Source organism: Alexandromys fortis, unplaced genomic scaffold, assembly GCF_014885135.2.
Source record: "Alexandromys fortis isolate MF-2015 unplaced genomic scaffold, M_Fortis_MF-2015_v1.1 scaffold_456, whole genome shotgun sequence".
In the NCBI taxonomy this organism is placed as follows: domain Eukaryota; kingdom Metazoa; phylum Chordata; class Mammalia; order Rodentia; family Cricetidae; genus Alexandromys; species Alexandromys fortis.
Window position 1 is genome coordinate 1 of NW_026068333.1, and position 24,397 is coordinate 24,397.

A 24,397-nucleotide genomic window follows, 5' to 3' on the forward strand; every position below is an offset into this window, starting at 1 on the left:
TCTTATTTAGACAAAAGGGGGAGATGTAGGGATAAGTCCCACCCCTTAGGGGGCGTGTTCGCCTCAGGCTAAAGTTTGCCTATAAATTTGGCGAGCGTGCTCCCAGCATTCCCTTCTGCTTTCCTGGTCTCCGCGGGAACGGTGGTTCTGTAAGTCTATTCTTCCATTAAAGCTGTCTATATTTTGACAATCTGTCTGCATTCACTTATGCCGTTACAGTTGTTTTTCATTTTGTTTTGTTTTTCAGTACTGGGGATTGAACCCAGGGCTTCACTTATACTCTACAAATTCTCTAGTAATACTGAGCTCTATCCCTAGCAGGACATTTTAAATTAAATGTATTTACTAATTGGTACATAAAAACGATCCCAAGCTAATGGAATAACATATGATATTTCATTAAATGTGAATATTCTGAAATGCTTAAATCATAGGAAACATATGTATCTCCTCAAACAATTACCATTTCTTTAGGTTAAAACATTAAAAATCATTCTAGCTTTTTAAATTTTTAAAAATTTTTGTTACTTTAAAAATAATACCAATCAAAATTTCCACTTCCTCCCCTCCTCCCACATTCCTCCCACTCCCCCCACACACCCTCCTCCTCACCAGTCCCTCCAGTCCTAAGACAGGGCAAGACACCCTGCCCTGTGGGAAGTCCAAGGCCTTCCCCCCTCCATCCAGGCTTAGGAAGGTGTGCATCCCAAGAGAATAGGATCCCCAAAAGCCAGTACATTTGTTCTAGCTTTTAAAAAAGCATAGCACACTATTGTTATCTACAGTTACTCTACTATAAAGTAGGATGGCACTAATTTTTAGTCATATAATAGAAACTTTGTAGGCATTAATCAATATGCCTGCACCCTCTCTCCCTCATACTCTCCCTAGACTCTGGCATTACCATTCCACTCTCAATTTCAATTAGTTCTTTTATAGATTCCATATGTCAGTAACAACATGTGACATTTGTCTTTCTGTACTTTATTTGTTTCATTTAACATAATAATCTATAGTTCCATCCACACTGTCACAAGTGGCAATATCTCAGTCTTTCTGTGGCTTAATATAAGTACTCTTTTTTGTATTGTGTATAAGTACTGCCACAAGTTCAAGGACATTCTGGTCTACAAAGTGAATTCCATTCAGTCAGGGGCTAAGTAGCAAGACCTTCCCTTAAAACAAACGAATCAAGAAAGAAAAAAAAAAAAACAGTAAAGCAAATATGACAGTTATTCAACAATCAGTTGTTACAATGATAAATGAAGTTCAGGTCCATATTAAAAATTTTGTTCTAACTGAAGATTACCTCTTTGTCATAATTAGCCAGTTCAGGCTGCTCTGAGACTTTTAAGCTCTTTTAGATAGGTTGAGTGGGGGAAAGGTACTCATGGAAAGTTTGTGATTTGGGAATGCCATCATTATGTATTTCTAAAGTTTTGCATGCAAGTAACTAATGCAGTAATTTGAAAGAGGGAAGAATATGATTGGACTTCAAGTTGTGTATGTATATGTGTGTATGCAAAAAACTTTTATGGGAGATTTCTCTCAACTGAGTTTTAGGTCCATGGCATTAAATAACTAGCATATTGCAAATACAATCAATATTTTCTCCAGGGGCCCTTTCTCTCTTACATATACGGATTTGCCACTGTGGTTTCTTTCTGTTTTTTTGTTTGTTAGTTTGTTTGTTTGGTTGGTTTTTTTTTGTTTTGTTTTTCGAGACAGGGTTTCTCTGTGGTTTTGGTGCCTGTCCTGGAACTAGCTCTGTAGACCAGGCTGGCCTCGAACTCACAGAGATCCGCCTGCCTCTGCCTGGGATTAAAGTGCTGGGATTAAAGGCGTGTGCCACCACCGCCTGGCTCCACTGTGGTTTCTTATATATAATGATAATTGTGAGCAAGTTAAGTAGTACAGAAAATTGAGACTGTATTAATTTCTATGACTGACACGTATGTTGAGAGCAGTACTGTGATAATCTTGTATGTCCAGCTACTCTTTGATCGAAAAAATTAGAAATACAAGTCATGGTGTTGAACATATAACACGAGAGAACTGCCAACAGAGATGATGCCATGAATTTACCCTCCTCTCTGAAACAACTAAAAATTACTGAAAATGCAGCCATTGTCAATGATTAGGTTTCAGGTCATCAAAGACCTTGCTAGTGAAGGAGGAATATCAATACTGGCTTCCTACCTGAAAATGGGATTCAAGATTCCTGTAGATTTAAGGCAATGAAAGACAAATCTCAGTTTAGCAGCCTTCTTCCTTAACAGCAAGGCAGCCTACAGGAAAGAAGAAAAAAAAAGTTCAACTAGACTGAACACTGAATAAAAGAAAGATTCAAAGAGATAGACAGACAGAGATCCAGAGACCCATATCCTCTTGTTTCTCCAGAAAAAAAGGATCAGTGCATTGTATCTGAGGAAACTAAGTCTAAAAAGAAATGGAAAAGGGTCAGGAGGAACACAAGCTCTCACAAGTTCTTAAACCACCTGTTTCCCAACTAAAGGTGAGAATATTACACAACCTGTGAGTTGTGTAAAGCACTCAGAAGGCTACCGACTACTGTAATCCAAAATTACACATAAACCACAGCCTGAAAAATATATGCCCCTTAAATGAAAGAGCAAACCAGAAAGTATGAATTGATTCTTATATTGCCTTAATGTGAACTACACCAAAATACAAAAATACTTATAGGTATCTTAGTTACTTTTCTATTTCTGTGATAAAACACCATGACCACGGCAATTTATGGAAGGAAGGGTTTATGTGAGGTTTACAGTTCCAGAAAGATAAAAATATAACACCATTATGGCAGGGAAGCATGACAGCAGGCAGGCATGAGGATTGGAGCTGGAAGCTAAGAGCTAAGGGCTGACACCTTGACCAATAAACTAAGAGCCAAGGGCTCATCCCTTGAACCATTACCTAAGAGCTGATGGCTCACCCCTTGAACCATTAGCTAAGAGCAGAGGGCTCACTCCTTGAACCATAAGCTAAGAGCTGAGGGTTTACATCTTAAACCATAAGCTAAGAGCTGGGGGCTCATACATTGACCCATAATCTAAGAACTAAGGGCTCACACTTTGAACCATAAGCAGGAAGCTGAGAGCTCACTGCAAAGACAATGTAGCTTTTGAAATCTCAAAGCCCACTCCCAGTAACACAATTCCTTCGGCAAGGCCATACCTCATCTCTCCCAAATACTTTCACCAACTGGGGACCTAGCATTCAAATGCCAGAGACTTTGGTGGGACAGCTCTTTCAAACCACAAGAGACATCAAGATATTCAACACAAAACAAAATAATGATCAAGAATGTGCTGCATACAATCAAGAAGTGTGTGGCATGTAAAGAAAAGATTATATTACCTATTGTAAGAAAAATAAATAATGAGCTATGAGCTAGGTGCCTACTGGGGCTCAAAAGACTGAGACAGGAGAATTATGAGGCAGAGGACAGCCTGTGCAATACAGGCATACTGTGTGTATGTGTGTGAGGGAGGGAGGGGGAGACAGACACACACACACACAGAGAGAGAGAGAGAGAGAGAGAGAGAGAGAGAGAGAGAGAGAGAGAGAGAGAGAGAGAGAGAGAGAGAGAGAGAGAGAGAGNGAGGACAGCCTGTGCAATACAGGCATACTGTGTGAATAATGTTTGGGGAGGGAGGGGGAGGGAGAGACGCACACAGAGAGAGAGAGAGAGAGAGAGAGAGAGAGAGAGAGAGAGAGAGAGAGAGAGAGAGAGAGAGAGAGAGAGAGAGAGAGAGAGAGGGAGATCGATCATTGGTAGAATAGAATAAAAAATACAACAAAATTTAAAAATACCTTCTTATTAAAGAACACACAAAAGATTTACTCTGTTAATAGGATCATGGAGGCTATTTAACAGGCTTAATGGGCTGTGGAAGTGGTTCAGTGGGTAAACACCACACAAGCAGGAAGATCTGATTTTACACCCTCAGAACAGATAGAAAGCCAAATATGGTGGTGTGCATGTGTAACCAGAGGTGGCTGGCAAAGACAAGAGAATCCTTGGATGATCATGGGCCAGTTGGCAAACAGGAGACCCTGTCTCAAACATGGTAAAAAGGGAGAAACAACACCTGATAATATACTACAACCATGTGTGTACAGGTCAGACTCTATTGCAGAAGACTGAAATTATATCAATTATCTTCTCTGACCACAATGGTATAAGAATAGAAAGAAAGAAATAAAAGAGGAATTTTAGAAAATTTACAAATACATGAAAAAAGCAGATGGCACATCCTTGAAATATCAGTGCAGGAAAGAAATCAAGGGAGATTAAACAAATCATCAGAGCACATCAGAAGTGACGTCTATGAAAAATGGAAAAAACAGACAGGTTGTTGGGGAGCTGTTGCATATGATAGAATATTATTCAGCACAGAGAGAAAAGAATACCCCGCATTTACAACAATGTTGATTAATCTAAAGGATATTTTGCTAAATGATGTAAACCAAACATAAAAAGGTAAATAGCACACAATCACCGTATATTTGAAATCTAAAAGAATCTAACTCTGCTGGGTGGTAGTGGTGCACGCCTTTGATCCCAGCACTCGGGAGGCAGAGGCAGGGGGATCTCTGTGAGTTTGTGGCCAGCCTGGTCTACAAGAGCTAGTTCAGGACAGGCTCGAAAAGCTACAGAGAAACCCTGTCTCGAAAAACCTAAACCAAAATCAAAAAGAAAAGAAAAATCAAATTCAAAGAGAATAGAAAGGTGGTCTCCAAAAGCTACAGGATGAGAAAAATGAGATGTTAGCCAAATGTTACAAGTGTTTTGCCTGCATGTATGAATGTGAACCACATGTATGTGGCTGCTGCCCTTGGAGATCATAGGAGGGCATCAGATCCCTGGAACTGACGATTACAGAGAGTTGTAATTCACCATGTGGAAGCTGGGAACCAAATTTGGTTTCTCTGCAAGATCAACAATTGTTCTTAGTCTCTAGCCTTCTCTTCAGAACCTCTGATGTTACACAGAAGAATAGGACATGAATTTACGAGTGATCTGTGGAAGAACATTGGAGGAGTTGGAAGGATGGCTATGATGAAAACATATCATACTCATATATGAAATCCTCAAAACAGTATTTAAAAATGAATGCTTATAGCATAGAAAAATTAGCAGAAAAGTTAATATCATTCCATAAAAAATTTGATTCATAATATACCATTAAGACAGTGAAAATGGTCAGGTGGTGGTGGTGCACGCCTTTAATCCCAGCACTGGGAGGCAGAGGCAGGCGGATCTTTGTGAGTTCAGCCTGGTCTACAAGAGCTAGCTCCAGGACAGGAACCAAAAGCTAGAAAAACCCTGTCTCGGAAAAAAAAAAAAAAAAAAAAAACCACTTTGACTTTCATAAGAATAAAGCCAATTTAAAAAATTATTGACATTATCTTTGTGTGGTGGCTTGAAAAAGAGGAAAAGAGGGGCCCCCATAGGCTGATATATTTGAATATTTGGTTCCCAAGTTGTAGGATTATTTTAGAAAGAATTCCCTTTGGGGGGAAGTATGTCATTGGAGGAGGGCTTTGAGGTTTTAAAAGCAGGTAGTATTCCCAGTTAGCTCTCACTCCCTGCCTCATGGCTGTCTCAACATGTAAGCTCTCAGCTACTCTACCAGTCCCATGCCTGCCTGCCTGCCGCCATGCTCCTAGCCCTGATGTTCATGGACTCAACTTCTGAAACTGTAAGTCCCCATTAAACACTTCCATCTATAAGTTGCCTTGGTCATGTCTCTTCACAGTAATAGAAAAGTAACCAAGACACTTAAATAACAATTATTATGTACATATAATATATGGCATAGTATCTTGATATATGTATACAATGTGGCATGGTTGTAAGAATACAGGTAATATATCCATTGGCTTGCTTACCTGGTCAAAATATTTTAAAAGGTAACTTTTTTTTTAAAGAAATGGAAGATATACAAGATGATTCAAAGGGTAAAATGTTTTCTTGCAAGTTTAGTGTGGGGTGCCACACCCAAATAAGTTGGACCCAGTAGAATATGTCCGTAAATTCCAGCATTACTAGGGCTGGATGGGAGGTGGATACAGGAGAATCCCCGACAGTTTATGTAACAGATATCCTGCCATATACAGTGACAAACAAGATACCCTGTCTTTTTTAAAAATATTTATCATGTATACAATATTCTGTCTGTGTGTATGCCTGGAGGCCAGTAGAGGGCACCAGACCCCATTACAGATGGTTGTGAGCCACCATGTGGTTGCTGGGAATTGAACTCAGGACCTTTGGAAGAGTAGGCAATGCTCTTAACCTCTGAGCCATGTCTCCAGCCCCAAGATACCCTGTCTTAAACAACATGGAAGGTTAAGACGACACCTGTCCCTGTGTGTGTGTACACACAAATCTGGAAGCCAAAAGTCAGTCAAATGTCTTTCCTTAACACTCTCTATTATTTTTTTGAGAAAATCTCACTGAACCTGGAACCCAGCTATTTGGGTAGGTTGGCTGGCCGGCAGGATCTGGGGATCTACCTGACTCTACCTCCCCAGTATGAGGGTTACAGGCACTCACCACCAAGCCTAGCTTTTCATGTGAGTGCTAGAGATCTGAACTCATATCCTAGCTTGAGCTTCCAGTACGTTAGTAACTGAGCCATCTACTTAGTTCACTTATTGTACTATTTTAACCAGACTCAAGAATCAGGACTTTACAATGTATTATGACTGTCTCACTTTGGGAGGTTTAATAAAATATCCCCACAAAACCAGCCATGCCATTAAAAAAAAAGATTTTATTTATGTATTATGTTTACAGTGTTCTGCCTGCATGCCAGAAGAGGGCACCAAATCTCATTACAGATGGTTTTGAGCTACCATGTGGATGCTGGGAATTGAATTCAGGACATCTTGAAGAACAGTTAGTGCTCTTAACCTCTGAGCCTTCTCTCTAGCCCTGTCCAACTCTCCAGCCCCACCATTTCATTTTTAAAGATTCAATTTTATTTTGTGTTTTTCAGTGGTTGACCTGCATATATGTTAGTGCATCAAGTGCTTGCATGCTCAAGGCCAGAAGATAGTGTCATATTCCCTGGAACTGGAGTTACAGACTGCTCTTAGCTGTTACATGGGTGCTAGGCATGAAACCCAGGTCCTTTGCAAAAGCAGCAAGTGCTCTTAACCACTGAGCCATGTCTTCAGCACCTTTGTGCTGCTTTTCAAATTAGACAAATATATAAATGAGAATAACACAATGCAGTTATTAGAATTGTTAAAGTAAAATTAACCAGCAATACTGGACGTTATTGAGAATACTGAACAAACTGAATTCTGACAAACTGCTGTGAAATGGAAATGGTACATTACTCTGAAAAACTGTTAGATACATCCTTTCAAATTCAGTATGAACTTATCATATGTTAAGTAATTCCACATAGAGTTATTTAGCCAAAGAAAATATACACCCATATAAGGACTGGAATGAACAATTTCATAGCAGTTTGTCAGAACTCTTTACAATAGTTTAAACAGGATAGATGCCCTAGGTACCTATCAACAAGTATGAAATCTAATACAATCATAAATAGTGCAAGATCCAGTAGGAGACATGACTCAGGAGTTGTGCATGCTTACTGCTCTAGCAGGTAAAGACAGGCACTTACACATTAGTCCCAGTGACAGGACACGGGAAAGTAATTAAAAAGTGGCTGCAAACTAGATACTATGAACTTTGATTTTAAGTAATAGAAAATCATATCTTATTTTCAGTTGAATTTTAAGAGATCCCTGTCATTTAAAACAAGAATTTTTTTTCAGACAAAATGCAACACAAACCTCAATGAAGGCAAAATTTCCTATGTGAATGTATTTGGGGTTTCAGCCCAGCATGTAAAGGAAGATAGGAGGTAAATACCTTTTTAAGATCTATAGCAAACATCCCACCCCATCAAGGCTAAAAGAACATTGAAGAAGGGGGTAAGAAAAAACTAAAAGAGCGGGAGAATATGGAATGGTGCTTTGAAATACTGTCCTTTGGACATGGCATGGCCTCTGCACTCATGAACTCAGAGAAGCTGTGCTTGGCTGCCTCAACATGCTGAAGTCATTTAAAAAGTCTAATAATGGGGGTGGGTCATCACTAGTTTAGGAGCTATTGGCAATTGATAGCTGGGGGAGGGAGAGTCACTTAGAGTCTTTAGAAATGTGGCCACTGGAAGGTTGTCCATACCTACCCCAGTGGATGATCTCCTGGCTACCCACATACAAGTGGCACTAATTAGACTTAGAGGATTAAAAAACAAATACATAAAACAAACACACAATATAAGTAAAATGTTGAACAAAATCAAAACCAACAGCTCTTATTAGTTTAGTCACAGAATTGAAACCACAGTGCAAAATTCTTGCCTCCCAAGTGGGAGAAGTATAAATAAGTAGTGATGTATAACTTATGGGAATGAAAACTTATCTGGAGAAACAAATTCTAAAGGGACAAGAACAGAAGTTTTCCAGAACTAGAATCTTTTAGGGCAATAGAAAATAAGAAATGCCTATATTTTAGTTTGATTTGTTCAAATTCCATTGCCCTTTACCTTGTGTGTGTGTGGGGGCACGTGTTTCTGATAATCTATTTTTATGCCTGATAAACCTGTAGCATGTCTTTAATTTCTGGCAAAGGAGTCCAAGAACTTCCAACTTGAGGGACCCAGGAGTAGGGAGTACCCACATCTTTCTGAGATTTATCCCAAGGAGCTTCACTAAATTCTCACAGTACAGATTGGAGAAAATTTCCTTAAGCTTCAGACAAGGGTAGGAACCATACTACTTTGAAATACATCTGAATAATCACTCTCAACAAGTTCTGCCCTCAAGCAAAGCTATTTAAGCTCGATGCAGGGGTGCGTGACTGTAATCCTAGTACTCAAAAGTCTCAGACAAAAGGCTGGAGAGATGGCTCAGTGGTAAAGAGCACTTACTGCTCTTCCAGAGGTCCTGAGTTCAATTCCCAGAACTCACATGGTAACTCACAAGCATCTGTAATGAGATCTGGCGCCCTCTTCTGGCCTGCAGGTAAACATGCTTATACGTTTAAAAAAAAAAAGTCTGAGACAAGATGACAAGTTCCAAGTCGGAATTTTCTTTTTCAACAACTAAAAAAGAAAAATAAACAGAAAGAAAGAAAGAAAGAAAGAAAGAAAGAAAGAAAGAAAGAAAGAAAGAAAGAAAGAAAGAAAGAGAAAAACCAAAGGGGGGAAAAAAAGAAAAAAGATCTGGTACCCTCTCCTGGCATGCAGGCAGAACACTGTATGCATAAGTAAATCTTAAAAAAAATAAAAACCTGTCCATAAAAAAAAAAAAACAAGACTCTTACTAAAACAACAAAACCCAACAGCAAAACAAAAACACATATAGACAAAACACCAAAAGAAACGGTGGGAAGGAGACAGAGAAAGGGGACATTAAATAACGTGTTAAAGAATATTTATCCCCCCCATCTCATTGCCACATCTTGAAAGGTGTCCATTTTTCACAGTACATGATGCTCCCCCTTATAATCACAAAACCCCCAAAATTTGTAAGGCAGTGTGGGGGGGGGGCATGCCTTTAATTCCTGAACCCAGGAGGATCTCTGAGTTCAAGGCCATCCTGGTCTATCTACAGAATGAGTTCTGGAATAGCTAGGGCTGTTACACAGTGAAAAGCTGCGAAGAAAAAAACAAAACAACAACAAAAAAGGTTCCAACAACTCAAGAATGTTGGCACTGTGGGACCACAGGTTTAAATAATTTCAATTAATATGCAAAGGGATTCAAAGTAGGCAGTACAAAAACAGATGGTTATATAAAAAAATGGGAACACTAACTCAAAGAAAAATACTAAAAGTGATAGATATATTGATGGGCTTGTCCCAAGAAACAAAAAACATTTTCTCTCAAAACAAACAAAAAATCAAAACATACAAACAAAAACTCAGTAAGAAAGAAAAAACTGCACAAAAAACATGGAGTCCATTTTGTTTTGGACAACTACTCCTTGATATGGGGCCTGCCCTGGAGTGTGGTTGATATACCCAGGGATACTCCACTGGAGAAAACTGACTTTCTCTTTCCCAGCAAGTACCAACTGCAAAAAGCTTCTTAGTAACAGGTAGGACTTTGTATCTACTTTCTCTTCTCAGTGTTGGGTTTTGTCTAGTTTAAACCTGTTCACATATTGGGCATGATGAGAGAGACATAAAGTTGGGTGGGTAGGGAGGTAGGGTGTATCTGAAAAGAGTAGGGGAGGGAAAACAATTAAAATATATATTTTAAGTCTTGATGAATTGGAAAAAAAAACAAAAAAGAAAGTCCCATTATTATTATTTGGTTGTTTTGGAGACACAGTCTATGTAGCCCTGGCTGTCCTAGAACTCACTATGTAGACCACTACATAGGCCCATAGGCCTCAAGTTCACAAGAATTTGCCTCTGCTTCTTGAGTACTGGTTTAAAGGCATGCACCCTTCACACCCAACTTTATTATTATATGTTATAAATTATTTTCTAGACATTTTTTAGACTTACTGAGGTATGACCGACACAACTATACAAAGTGTACAATGTGATAATTTCATACATCTATATACTATGAAATGATTACCAAAATAAAGTTAATTAACACATACATCATATGTTTTCATTATTTTATAGAATACCTGTAAGGAGCCATTTTCCTCCTAAAAATCATTACAGGAACCATCACCTTGGGGAGTCTGCAGAGAACCCCACACCCATAATTACGTTAAGAATGTTAAGAATCGTTCTATTGACAAAACCTGCCCCACACCCAATTAAGCTGTTAATGGAGAGTTATCTGTTAGAGGAACGGCCTCACATTCCAGCTATCCAGGGAACTAGGTGTGGCAACTCGTGACTTCTTGGCTTACCTGACCTAACGTAACCTCCTGGCCTATGTGACCAGGACCACAGGCGAGATCCTGTGCCTTGCCCCCCAAGCCCTCATCCGGGGGCTATATAAGCAGCAACCAGGACTCTACTAAACAGAGGCTGTGACAAACTTAGCATGGCCTTCTCCTTCTTTTCTAGCTCATTCTCTTCCAGATAGTACCCCTCCGTGACCCTGGAGTAACTGATTGCAGGGTGGGTTACAACCCCTAGACTAAGTGACCCACCCAACGCAATCGACAAATACCTAAGATCTTTACGGTTAGCAAATTTCAAGTATACCATACTATATTAATAATTGCAGTCACCAAGCTGTGCATTAGAATTAGTTCTTCTTATAACTGAATATTTGTGCCCTTTGAGCAGCATCTTCCCATTTTCCCTACCCTTAAATTTTGGCAACTACTGTCTTATTGATTCTTTTTAGATTACACATATAATGATACTGTACAATAGTTATTGTTCTCTACTTGGTTTATTTCACTTGGCATAGTGTCACCCAGTTTTTTCTATGTTGTAGCACATGGCAGAACTACATCCTAATCTTTTCTTTATGTATTCATCTATAGGCAGACACTTAGGTCAGTTCCACATCACAGCTATGCTGAAATACACATGGTAATATAGCTATTGCTTTAAAATACAATTTCAGGCTGGAGAGATGGCTCAGTACGTAGTAGTGCTTGCAGATCTTCCACTGGAACTGAGTTCAGTCCCCAGCTTCAGTATCAGATAGCTCACAACTACATTTAACTCCAAGTTCAGGAGATCTGACACCCTCTTCTGGCCTCCATGGACACTGCATGCAACTGCACATGCCCAAATGCACACAAACTTAAAAAAAAAAAAAAATTCTTAGCCAGATGGCAGTGTCACACACCTTTAATCCCAGCACCTGGGAGGCAGAGGCAGGCAGATCTCTGTGAGTTCGAGGCCAGCCTCGTCTACAAGAGCTGGTTCTAGGACAGGCTCCAAGCTACAGAGAAATCCTGTCTTGAAAAACCAAGAAAACAAAACCTTTAAAAAAATAAATAAGGTCAGGTGTGGTGGCACATGCTTACCTTTAATCCCAGCATTCAGGAGGCAGAGGCAGTAGCAGGTAGAGCTCCAAGCTACAGAGAAACCCTGTCTAGAAAAACCAAGAAAACAAAACCTTTAAATTTGGGGGAGGGGGAGGGAAATGGGAGGCAGTGGTGGGGAAGAGACAGAAATCTTCAATAAATAAATAAATAAATTAAAAAAAGAAAAACAAACAAACAAATAAGGTCAGGTGTGGTGGCACATGCTTACCTTTAATCCCAGCATTCAGGAGGCAGAGGCAATAGCAGGCAGAGCTCTTAGAGCGAGACCAGCCTGGTAGTTCTAAGCCAGCCAGGGCTACACAGGGAGATCCTTTCTCAAACAAACAAACAAATGTGAATAAAAACAAAACACTTATTTCACTTTCTTTGTATGAATACAGAAGTGGCATTGCTGAACCCTGTTACTCTATTATGAGATTCTGAGTAATCTCCATGCTGTTTTTCACAATAGCTCTGAAATTTCCTACATCAGCATAATCCCTAACAACAATCTAAACATTTGTTCCTACCCCCACACAAGTGTAGTTCTCACTCCTCAAGGAAACTTCTCTTTGCAACAGGCATCCATTATATCGTTTGCAAATGTCTCCTTCCATCGTGGAGGCTGCATTTTAATTTTGCTGTTTCTTTTGGTTATGAAGGGTCTTGGCTTGTTAAGTCTCACTTGCTTATTTTTGTACTTGTTGCTTAAGCTTTAGATGATGTCAAAGAGGTTACCCCTATATTTTTTGGAGTTTTTTGATTTCAAGATTTGTATTTAGTCTTTGAGCTAGTTTTAATTTTCATAAGTAAAATGCCAGAGATGTTTTTTCTCCCTCTCTCCCTTTCTGTGAACACCTAGATTCCCAATACCATTCACTAAAGATTGTATTGACTCTTGTAGGTATTACCTTGAACACTTGTCAAAAATTAGTTGATTATGAAGGTACAAGGTTATTGCTAGGTATTATGCTCCATTCATTGTCCCTAGGTCTATTTTAATACAAGTACAAAAATAAAAAACCTTGTAAAAATAAAGATTTTAAATGAAATTAAAAGCAAATGAATGACAATTATTCAAAATGATTTTTATTATGACATTTCATGCATTGTTATCAATTTTTCTTCATATTTGTCCTCTTATTTTCTTTTCTTGCCAAGGCTTTTCTTATACCCAATCATCTTTAAAAAAAATTCAATACTACACATAAGCATGTAATAGTTTGAGTATCACTCACTTAACTATCTCCAGTTCCACCTGCAGAATTACATTCTTCTTTATATCTCATTAAAATGTCACTGTATATGCTACATTTTCTTTATTCAGCTTTATTGAGTCATGTGTTGATGGGGATCAAGTCTGCTTCTGTATCTTGGCTATTGTAAATGATGATGCAATAAACATGGATATACAAGTATCTCACCTCTATGCTGACTGAGATTCCTTTGGGTATATACCCAGGGAGCAGTAGAGGACCATCTTATTTTGATTTCCACATTTTGAAGGCCCTCCACATTGCTTTTCATACTGGCTGGACTAATTTATATTCTCACCAAAGAGAAAAATAAATAAATAAAAACAAGATAAAACATCCTGAATGAAACAGTGAGTAGTGACTCAATAAATATGGGCATTTTTTATAGTTACTGATAATGAGTAAAATCATTTCTATTATATAAAAATATCAAATTCAGGCTGGGCATGATGGTATACACCTTTAATTCCAGCACTCTGGAGGCAGAGGCAAGAAATCTCTGAGTTCAAGGCCAGCCTGGTCCACAGAGCAGGGCAAGGAGAATCAAGTTCTCTGTAACATAAAAACATGACATGATAAACCAGGTGTGGTAGCATGTGCCTGTGATCCTAGTACTTGGGAAACACATATAAGAATCCTAGGTTCAAGGCCAGCTTGGGCTACACAGTGAATTCCACAGAAGCATGAGCTACATTCTAACATACTAAGACCTTGTCTCAAGAGTCAATTTCTGAGCCAGGCATGGTGATACAGACTCGTAATCCTAGCCTCTTGAAGCCTGAGGCAGGTGGATCACCATGATTTCAAAGCATTTTGGAGATGGATTACAAGGTGACTGGTTGAGAGTCAAACCCAGGAGATGCATTTCTAGACTTTTCCTTTAGTCACTAGCAACAGTTTTTTGCTGAATAGAATACCCATAATCTGAACATTACTTTTATAACAGAAGAGAATTGTATCCCCACTTGTGGTATTTATGTTGCTACATATACTTGCTCTGTAAAGCAAAATAGAAACCTTAATGAACCCCTTTTAAAGTTTATATTTTAGGAGTTACAACAGCAAGATGGCTGATTAGGACTTTCCAATGTTCTTGCCCTCCAAAACCATCACATCAAACTAGTAGTCACACATCAAAACACCTTTGCCAGAGCTCAGCAATCCAGGTGACAGCTTGCAGCACCTGGCTGCCGTGTGGCGATGAGGAAAGACGTATTAAAGAAGGAAGCATGGCTTCACCTCACCTGCGTCACCCTCCATGCAGCCCAACCAGCACAGCAGGAGACAGAGGAAACTGAACACCTGAGGGCTACAAGGCACAGCATCAGACCCCCAACCATGAACCTCAAAGTCAGGCAGGCCCAAAGACCCTGCACACCCGTGATTCAGACCCACCCCAGGTTCTAGACCAGGCCCAGCCTCCAGGCCTAGACCACTGAAAAACCAGACGCCATAGACTGTAGGCCAACCCCAGTGTCAGGTTAGACCATATTCCCAGAACTCAGGTTCATTCCGACACCAGGCTTGCCTTTACAGTTCCAGACTCTAAATTAGCCCAGGCCATTCTGGTAGAGACCCAGATTCTAGGCTGGTTGGCACACATAGCAGCCTCTTGCTTGCCCAGAGATCCACACTAGTCCCCACAGCTCCATCCTCGAGGGCTCAGGGACCAGGTTCATTTCAGCAAACCCAGTGAAGAGGCCAGCCCGATTGTCCTTAGTATTCAGTTTATCTCCATGAACTCAGGTTCTAGGTCTGCCTTGAGAACAAAGCCTCTATTTCCATATCAAACACAGGCTAAGTGCAGTGACCAAAAAAAAAAAAAAACCCACGCTATTACCTATAGGTATAGGCTCAGGCTAGTCCAATGGACCTAGCCTCAGGCCAGCACTCAGAGTTACCTTCTATAGCTGACATGTCAGGCTGCCATTCAGACTAGACTCCAAACTGTCTCTTAAGGACCTACACTTTAGACCCTACACTGGCTAGGCTGGCCCCAAACTCCAATATAGACAAGGCCACTCCAGTAGACTCTGGCCTCCACAGGCCCAGGCTCCAGCCAGGAATGCTTCAGACTCGCCACCATCAACTCAAGTTCCAGGCCTGTCCAACCCCAGACAACTCAGGCTCTGGACTTGTTCCTGTGAAGCCAAGTGCCAGGGTCATAAACCACTGGTCTGCTAAAATTACCACCATGCTCTAGACACTGTAAACTATATTCATCATAAAACACTGTGCCAAAGAAAACTCTTCACACTTGAAGTTATTGTAAGTTATCGAGTAAGTGTTGGGGAGATAGTTCAATTGGTCAAGTGTTTGCCACATAAACATGAAGACCTGAGTTCAATCCCCAGAGTCCAGGCAAATAGAAAAGGCAGAGGCAGGAAAATCTTCAGTGCATGCTGACTAGCCAATCTAGCAAAGCCAGCAAGCTCCAGGTTCACTGAGAGAGATGGAGAGCAATTGAAGAAAATGCCCGACATGGACCTCTGATCTCCACGCATAAGCATGCATGTGAATGTGCACAAACACACATACACAAACAAAGCCGCCAATGTTGCAGGAGGTGCGGGACACACCTTTAATTCCAGCACTTAGGAAGCAGAGGCACGCGGCTGTCTGTGAGTTCTAGGTCAGCCTGGTCTACAAAATGAGTTCCAGGACAGTCAGGATTATTATATAGAGAAACCCTGTCTTGAAAAACAAAAAAAGCTGTTACTGTTAAGTGATATATACGAAAACATGCTAATTTCAAACCCCATTAGCATATTTCCCATAATGACCACAGGACTTCCTGTACATTCTAAATGATTCTAGGTCATTTTGAATGGAGTTTAGAGTTCTAATCCTCTGATAAACGACATCCCCATGTTTAAGCTATAGTTTCAAAATAAGCAATGCCAGTACAATGAAAGCCTCTACTTTGAGGGTAGGTCCCAGTATGTTTCCTTTAGTCATTTTGTACTTCCTATGACAAAGTATTACACAATCATTGACTTAAATCTACCATCTGTCCTCTTGCAAGTACAAATAGTTACTCTTTTCTAGCTCTAAAAGATATTGAAAAAAAGATACTGAGATAACTAGAATATTGCCTTATTTTGAATAAGTCATAGATTTCTATGTTCAGCCTGGCTCAAAGTCATAGTTGAAATCTCAAACTTCCTAGGATCTTATTTCAATGCTACCACCTTTTAGGAATCTCTGGGGCTGAAGAGATGGCTCAGAGCTTAGGAGCAATGACTGCTCCTCCAGAGGTCCTGAGTTCAACCAGCAACCACACGGTGGCTCACAACCACCAATAATGAGATATGGTGCCCTCTTCTGGTGTGCAGGCAGAACACTGTACACATAATAAATAAACAAATCTAAAGAAGAAAAAAAGAAGGAAAGAAACCCTTTACCTCCAGTTTTCAATAACATGCTCCCCCATTTCCTTCTGAGCTCTTTCTAGCAGCACCCTTAAAGTCCATACACCTGGCCTGGGTCTGGTGGCGCACACCTTTAATCCCAGCACTCAGGAGGCAGAGGCAAGGGAATCCTTTTGAGTTTGAGGCCAGCCTGGTCTACAAAGTTCCAGGACGATATAGAAAAATCATGTCTTAAAAACAAACAAACAAACAAAAAAACAAGCAAACAAATAAAAACCACATATACATATAAAAAATTTAAAAAAAGCCCAAACCACTAAAAAGTCCATACTCCCATTGACAGTATAGGATTTTTCTCTATTATGTCCTTCAAAATTCTTCAGCTTTTACCACTGACTGATTTCAAACACAACTTCCAACTTTTAGGTATTGGTGAAGTATAGCACCCCTCTTTTAGTATCAAAGCCTACGGTTTTCCAATATTATGTAAGCAATTACCATATTTTTTGGTCATGAGACAACATCCATTTATTGTCTAGGAGTCCAAGAACAGCTTAACTAGATCATCTGCTCTGGGGCCGAAATCATACTGCCAATCTCGTCTGAGCATCATAGTTCTCTTCCACCTTACTAATAGGCAGAATAAAGTTCCTTAGAACTAACTGGAATCCTCAGAGAAAAATATCACCTTCAGGCTTTCCCATGACCTCTCAAACATGGCTATTGGTTTTTACACCTTCTGGTTTTGCTTGTCTCTTTTAAGGACTTGCCTATTAGGAAGGACCTACCCAAGATTCCTTTGATTAACTTCAAACCACCCACAATTTGGGAATGAAATCTGTTCATCTTCATAGGCTTTGTCCATACTAAACAGTAGGGAATTCCATAGGAACACTCATGACAAGGGGAGAATACTGAGAGCATCTTAAGGTTCATCGAAAGCACCAGAACCATTTTGCCTACTCTTTCCCCTCTAATCTGGGAGACTGCTTTAATCTTCTGGACTCTTAAAAGTCCATCTGCCTTCTCTATATTTATTCTTTGTAGCATGATTAATAAAAACTCAGAGACAGAAATTAGGGTTCAACCTGAAGGTTAGAAAAGCAACGCAGCCAGCCACTGGCTTTTATATCAACCTCAGTCCAAAATGGCGATCTTGCCTCCAGGAATCTCAGAATGAGAATAAGACTGAGAGCTGTCTCCACCCATTTTATAATCCTCTCTAGGGCTGGGACTAAAGGTGTGCACCACTGGCATTAAAATCATGCACCGCCTGGTTTCTATGGCAATTAGTGTGGCTACTGGGATTAAAGGTGTGTATTACCACTGCCTGGTCTGTAAGACTGACCAGTGGGGCTGTTTCATTCTTTGATCTTCAGGCGGCAAGTTTTATTTATTAAAAAAAAAAAAATGAAATGCCACTAAAATTCTTAATTTTCATTTTTTATCACCTGTTCCTTGGGGGAGGCCTCTTGCTTCAAGGCAGTCTGATTTTCACGTTTCTTATCCCCTAAAAATTGAACAGAGTCATTAAGCTAGTTGTTCTGCCAGTAAACAACCTGTAAAGAGACATTTTTTTGTTTTATTGAAAATAGTTTTTTTTTCCTCTCATAATATATTCTGATTATGGTTTCCCCTCCTGTTCCCTCCCATGTGGATCCACACCCTTTCTGTCTCTCATTAGAAAACAAACAGGCTTCTAAGAGATAATAATAAAAATAAAATATAATAGGATAAAACAAAAACTAACACATTGGAACTGGGCAACACAAAGAGAAGGAAAAAGCCCCAAAGAAGACACAAGCAGAGATGCACTTATTTGCACACTCAGGAGTCCCATAAAAACACGAATCTGGAAACTATAATATATACACGATTCAGGCAGGCCCTGTGTATGCTGCCTTAGTCTTTGTGACAGCTGCAATTATATATGGTCAGTAATTTTCCTTCTTCAACTTCTAAGACAGTATATATAAACATACAATTGTAACCAACTAGAACTAAAGAAAATTTACAGTATTGATTTTTCTTAATAGTCCGGCTAGTAAGAAATACATAAAGTTCTCCTATTCTTTAAAAACTATACATTTCTATAAAAGGAAAATTTTAATAAATGTTCAAAATATTCTTAAGAATTTAAGAGAACTTAGAAAGAAACCTGTTTGTTTTGTATACAAGTGTTACTGCTAGCTACATGATTTTCTTTTCATTTCCTTGTATAGCACAATATATCAATTAGATTTAACTTTTACTTTTCTTTTGTGTTTACTAAGGGATGAAGGTCTTTTTTCCTTTCTATAGTGCAACAAACCCTTCCTTCTTTTCTCTTTTTCCTTTTTTTTTTTTTTTTTTTTTTTTTTAAGACAGGGTCTCACTATGTAGCCCTGGCTGTTCTGGAACTTACTCTGTATGTAGACCAGGCTGATCTCGAATTTGGACCTACCTTTGCCTCCTGAGTGCTGGGATTAAAGGTGTGGCAATAAATCCTTCTTCATACAAGAATGCTGTGGTTCGACTTGACAGAGTAGCATCTGTGTGTATCACAAGTATCCTGTTTTCCTTTTATTTTCAGCAATCAAGCTCAGGCTGTCTGGGGGCACCAGGAACCTTCTTCATATACTTGTGCAGGTAACTGAAGCCTTCACTCTAAACAGCTTCATCTGAGAAGGAAACACCTCCCTCCCATATCAAATCAACAGATGTTCGTTATGAGTCAAATACAAATACATGTTCTTGCCCATAGTTATAAATTAGAAGCCACAGCCGGGCGATGGTGGCGCACGCCTTTAATCCCAGCACTCGGGAGGTAGAGGCAGGCGGATCTCTGTGAGTTCAAGACCAGCCTGGTCTATAGAGCTAGTTCCAGGACAGGCTCCAAAGCCACAGAGAAACCCTGTCTCAAAAAAACAAAACAAAACAAAACAAAAAATTAGAAGCCACTTCATCAGATTTACATTAGATTATAAATACTATACTAGCATTTACTATTATTGGCTAAATTTCAGATAACAACTAAGTTATCAGAGGATAAACAAGGCAGGATTCTGAGTAGGAAACTAGCTTTGACTTACATAGGAAGTACTAGGCTAGAATGGTCTATAAGGCAAGACTCTGTCTCAGAAAAACAAACAAAAAGACTGACAGAAAAAAAATCTAAAAGGAGGTGAAGGCTCTTGCTCTTCTCTAACAAACTGGGCTGCACTCTCTAACCTGACAGTTGCGGCTGCTCTTTCCAATACAGCAAAGGAAATCAGAGAGCTACAGTCACCACAAAGACAAACACCAATTCTTTTTTAAACAATTTATTTTTTGAGACAGAGTCTCACTCTATAACGTAGGCTGGCTTAAAAATCATGCAATTCTCTTTCCTTGGTTTCCCAAGTGTTGGAATTACAGATATGAGCCACTAGGCCTGGCTAAGAGTCAATTTTTACATATGAACTTCTAATACCGATTCCAAGTAGGAGCTAACACATTAAGCAGAAATTTTATTACTGAGAACAGTGAGAAAACTTAAAAAATAGACAGTTTTATATTGAGATATGGTGATGAGATTATACAATTGATTTTTTGAAGTAGCAAACAAATGTAAATATTTTCCAAAATCAGTCATAAATAATACAAACCAAAAGGAATATATTTACAAAATGTCTTACTTCAACAAGTTACAGTCAAGAAATAGGGTATGAATCAACAATTAACTAAGAGACTCTGCTAATTGTGGTTAGGCTATTATGCCCAGAGCAGCTTCTCTTATTTGCTAGAAAAATGTCCTTCTGAGTCCTCCATGTGCACAAGGGGTCTGTGCAAGGAGCACCTGATACTTGTGGGTTCAGCTGAGTCACATGTTTCTTGGCTTTCTTTTCCTCCTCCCTGGTTAGTTTTTTGTTTTGTTTTGTTTTAATTTTCTGTGTTGACTCCTTCCTCTTTTTCTCCTCCACTATCAGCTCCTTTCTCATCTTCCTCTTCTTCATTGTTACTTCCTTTCTCTCCTTCTTTGTCCTGAACACTGCCGGAAACTGCTTTGTTATAGCCTTCCCGGTTCCGAGCAATTTCAATTGCAAAAAATTGAATCCTGGGTGCTGAAAGGTAAATAGAATTAATTGTCCTGGTCTTAGGTAATTATGTATACTGGCTAGAAACCCACAGACAAATCTTAACTCACATGAAAGCCATTCAAATATATAAGTGAAACAATGGGGGGGGGGGACTCACCAAAGATGGTGTTCTCTTCAGTATAGCCCTGAGAACAATCGAGTCGCAACAAAGTACCATAGTTGTAGTCTTCCACAATACCTTCAAATTTTAAGCAGAATGGCCTCCATTTCTATAAGGCAAAAAAAAAAAAAAAAAAAAAAAAGACACCTTAGCTGATGAATCCAAGAGTCTAAATGTACTCAAGCCAGGAAAGAAGTTTGATTCCCCAGTGAGAATAAAAGCCCGGGAGAAAGAGACTAGTGCTGAGGTGACTTTCAGCTTTATAGTGAAATTGTACATTTGGGTGCTACATTATATTTTCAGGCTGGTGTCCCCCTACACAACATTTTGATCAGGAAAAACAAACAACAAAACCAACCACCTCAATCTTTTTACTACAAAATTAAAATGTGATTTCTAAAATGGATCTGTTTTGCTTTGAGCTGTTTATTAACTAGCTCAAGTCAAACTGGTTATTCATCCTCACCAAAGTACCAATGAGACAAAGAGGACAGGGATATACTTTTAGGTTATACATGTCCACTGAGTTAGGGGCAAGTTCTCAAAGATCAGTGACAGCCTGCTAAGTTTAAATTCTTCATGAGTCAAGAGACCATTTTAAGGAAAATGCTTTTCCTATTATAATATCATATTCTGTGTCAGTAAGAGATGATCACATAAGCAAGAAACAAAACTTGTATGCTTTCCAGGACCTAAGATTAATGGAACAAAAATCCAGAGAATCAAAATATCTCCCTATCTTCCCTGCACCCTATTAACTATTCCATCATCTAATCTTGCCAGCTAAATGTCCTGCTAAAATAAACTCATCCTTCCTCCTCACTGAGAGGAATAGGTAAATGGGGTATTTGAAGTGCCCAAGGAAAGAAAAAAAATAGTTTCCATAAACACAAAAAGTGCATAAGACAGAAAATAATTCATTCCATAATTGACTTCATTATTATAAAATTCAGGCTCCTTATTTTAAGTCCCTTGAACAAATTTTGCGCTTACATAAAAACATACAATCAATATCACCGGCCAGATGTTAGATAACACTTAAGAAGATACTTGCCTCTTTAGCTGATTCTGATTTGAGTTCTTCTGGGTCCAATACATCTACTCTGAGCTTCTCAAAATTTTCACGGAACTCAGAGTAGATTTGATCATCTACTTTGGTGAGTTTCAGGAACTGTGGGTCAACTGATGAAATCAGCTGCCAGACAGTAAAACAAACATAAAGATGCTAGTCACTAATTACACTTCAAGCCCTCCAGTGCCACACCATCAGCAAGCCATATGTTTCTCAGGACAGAGGATTATCTTAGGCAATATTAACAGCCCAGGTCTTGCATGAAGTCATTAAAATGGTTTTAAGAGCCATAATAACAATCTCTCTCCTCCTTTTCTTCCTTTTACCAATTTGGCAACTGAATGAACCCTTTAGTCCTAGTATTGCCTGGCCCTCATTCTGTGGATTGTTCATTCATTCAACAAACATTTAAGTGCTTGCTATGTATGGTCCAGTCATCTTTCCTCCAGGTAGCAAACAACAGGGGTAGACAAACAGAACTTTTCATTATCAAATTCACTTCTACTCTTATTCCCCGGAGGTAAGATTTCTTTGTTAGTTAAAACAATCTTCAAAACTTAACAGCACAAGTTGCTGAGAACTATGATTAGCATAGCATCCACCATACACTAAAATTACACGCTGATTCTGCTTAATGATGAAGATGACTCACTTTGTAATAGACTTCAGCATGTTGCATTGCTCGAATGGCCCAAGCCATCTCAATATCAGGCTGCAAAAGAGGGAGAACATCAGCTCATAAATCTCTCAGTTCTAGCTGGGCAGTGGTGGCACACGCCTTTAATCCCAGCACTTGGGAGGCAGAGGCGGATCTCTGTGAGTATGAGGCTAGCCTGGTCTACAAGAGCTAGTTCCAGGACAGGCTCCAAAGCCACAGAGAAACCCTGTCTCGAAAAACCAAAACCAAAAACTCTCTCAGTTCTGTAAAGAATAATAAGTTAATGACGCTTTGCTAAATCTCAAGAGGTCTACAGAAAATGATGTTGCTGTCAAGGGATAAAAGCTGAACTAAAAGATTTGGCAATATAAACCTTTTGCTCTTAGGATGACCAATACAGAATAACAAAAGCAATGACTACTGGACATTTTTTTCCCAGCAGCCAGCGAAAGTGTGGAAAATCAGGACTGACTTAAATAATTATTAAAGTTACATTAATATACCCACCTATGTGTCTCAGAGTTGTTTAGAGGACAAAAATACACGTGAAACTATATTTCACTTTAATGACTGCAGCATGTTTTACTCATCATTTATGTTTGTCAGGTAGCCATTTTCCACTCTGTAAAACCCCAGAACAAATGATGCAGCCAGATTATATATAAGTCCGACCAAGTACCCACTAGCTGTTCCACTGGACTCTCCTTTTCCAACCCACCTGTTGTCTCCTTCATGACGTCAGAAAAATCCATCTGCATACGCACCTCTCCAACTTGGGCAAAACAATATTCCTACTTCCAAATCCGTATTTTTTGTCCACTTACGCTTTGGGGGTCCAGTTCAAGTTACATTTCCCTGATGAAATCTCCTGCCTCCACCCTTGCCTGAGCCACCCATCTAGTACAAATTACATTCTGATTTGGGTGGTATTACTATTCCGGCCGTTTTTTTCTTCTTGTCTCTCAACACACAGCATGTATAAGGGTCCAAAGGAAGCACACCACAAGTCAGTGTAATTTTGCTACACAATGTGATTATTTAAGGCCCTTTAAAAACTACCAAGTTGTGAGTTCGAGGCCAGCCTGGTCTACAAGAGCTAGTTCCAGGACAGGCTCTAAAACTACAGCGAAACCCTGTCTCGAAAAACCATAATAATAATAATAATAATAATAATAATAATAATAATAAAACAAAAATAAAAAAAAAACACAAAACAAGCTACCAAGTATTTACTCCTTTTCCCCCAGACATTCTGATTGGACTTGGTGTGGGTTATTATAATCTAGACATGTGGGGCGTTTAGACATCCCCTAGGTGTTTCTAAATCAGAGAAAAGTTAGGGTGGACGTGGGGAGATCTGAAGAAGACATCAGGAAAGGGACTTATAATTCAGTGCGGCGGCTTTCAGACATTCTGAGATAGCTGGGAGGGCGGGAAGAGTGGGTGAGTCATACTCACGTCATTGCCATACGACTCGGCTGGGAGGGAAAGAGCGTGGGCCACGGACACCACTTCCCCACAAACCTGAGAAAGAAAAGAAAAAGCAGGAATAGGTGAGCGAACCCAGGCTCCCTAGGTCGCTCACCATTCAATCTCTACTTGGGTATTATTTACTGAGCCCGAGAACAGCATCTTACCGGCTCTTCGCTTTCGCTTGCAGCATCCATGTTACAGCCCGGTAACCGCAGCTTCACCTTTCCGGAAGTGGTTTGCTATGCGCGCTGCTTTAACAGTTGATTGAGAATAGTAGGGCGGAAACGGAGACAGTTTTTCCGTCTGCGTCTGCGTGCGTCCTCCGTTACCAAAG

At 39.6% G+C, this 24,397-nt stretch overlaps 1 protein-coding gene across 4 annotated transcripts; it reads right to left on the reverse strand.

Annotated features, from left to right (window-relative positions):
* Positions 1 to 726: 726 nt before the first annotated feature.
* Positions 727 to 24,363, reverse strand: Pbdc1 (polysaccharide biosynthesis domain containing 1). Of its 4 annotated transcripts, none has more exons than XM_050132845.1 (7): positions 24,228 to 24,363; positions 24,049 to 24,114; positions 22,585 to 22,644; positions 21,915 to 22,055; positions 20,858 to 20,969; positions 18,094 to 18,152; positions 727 to 2,288 (listed from the first exon to the last, which is right to left on the reverse strand). In XM_050132845.1, the coding sequence occupies exons 1-7, from the start codon at positions 24,255 to 24,257 to the stop codon at positions 2,196 to 2,198; spliced, it is 561 nt and encodes a 186-aa protein (XP_049988802.1). In that variant the 5' UTR covers positions 24,258 to 24,363; the 3' UTR covers positions 727 to 2,195. The 4 variants fall into 4 exon arrangements, with proteins under 4 accessions (XP_049988802.1, XP_049988804.1, XP_049988803.1 ...); XM_050132847.1 differs by lacking the exon at positions 727 to 2,288 and adding an exon at positions 12,016 to 12,083; XM_050132846.1 differs by lacking the exons at positions 727 to 2,288; positions 18,094 to 18,152 and adding an exon at positions 19,929 to 20,724 and having other exon boundaries at positions 21,915 to 21,955; positions 22,007 to 22,055.
* Positions 24,364 to 24,397: the final 34 nt, after the last annotated feature.

Bases quoted from the DNA above. Each gene is read 5' to 3' on its own strand.
- Pbdc1 (XM_050132844.1), bottom strand. From the start codon at position 24,257: ATGGATGCTGCAAGCGAAAGCGAAGAGCCG. The intron at 22,645-24,048 runs GTGAGTATGACT...CCTCTTTTGCAG, and splicing joins CCGAGTCGTATGGCAATGAC to CCTGATATTGAGATGGCTTG. The intron at 20,725-20,857 runs GTGAGTCCCCCC...TTTACCTTTCAG, and splicing joins TGAAGAGAACACCATCTTTG to CACCCAGGATTCAATTTTTT.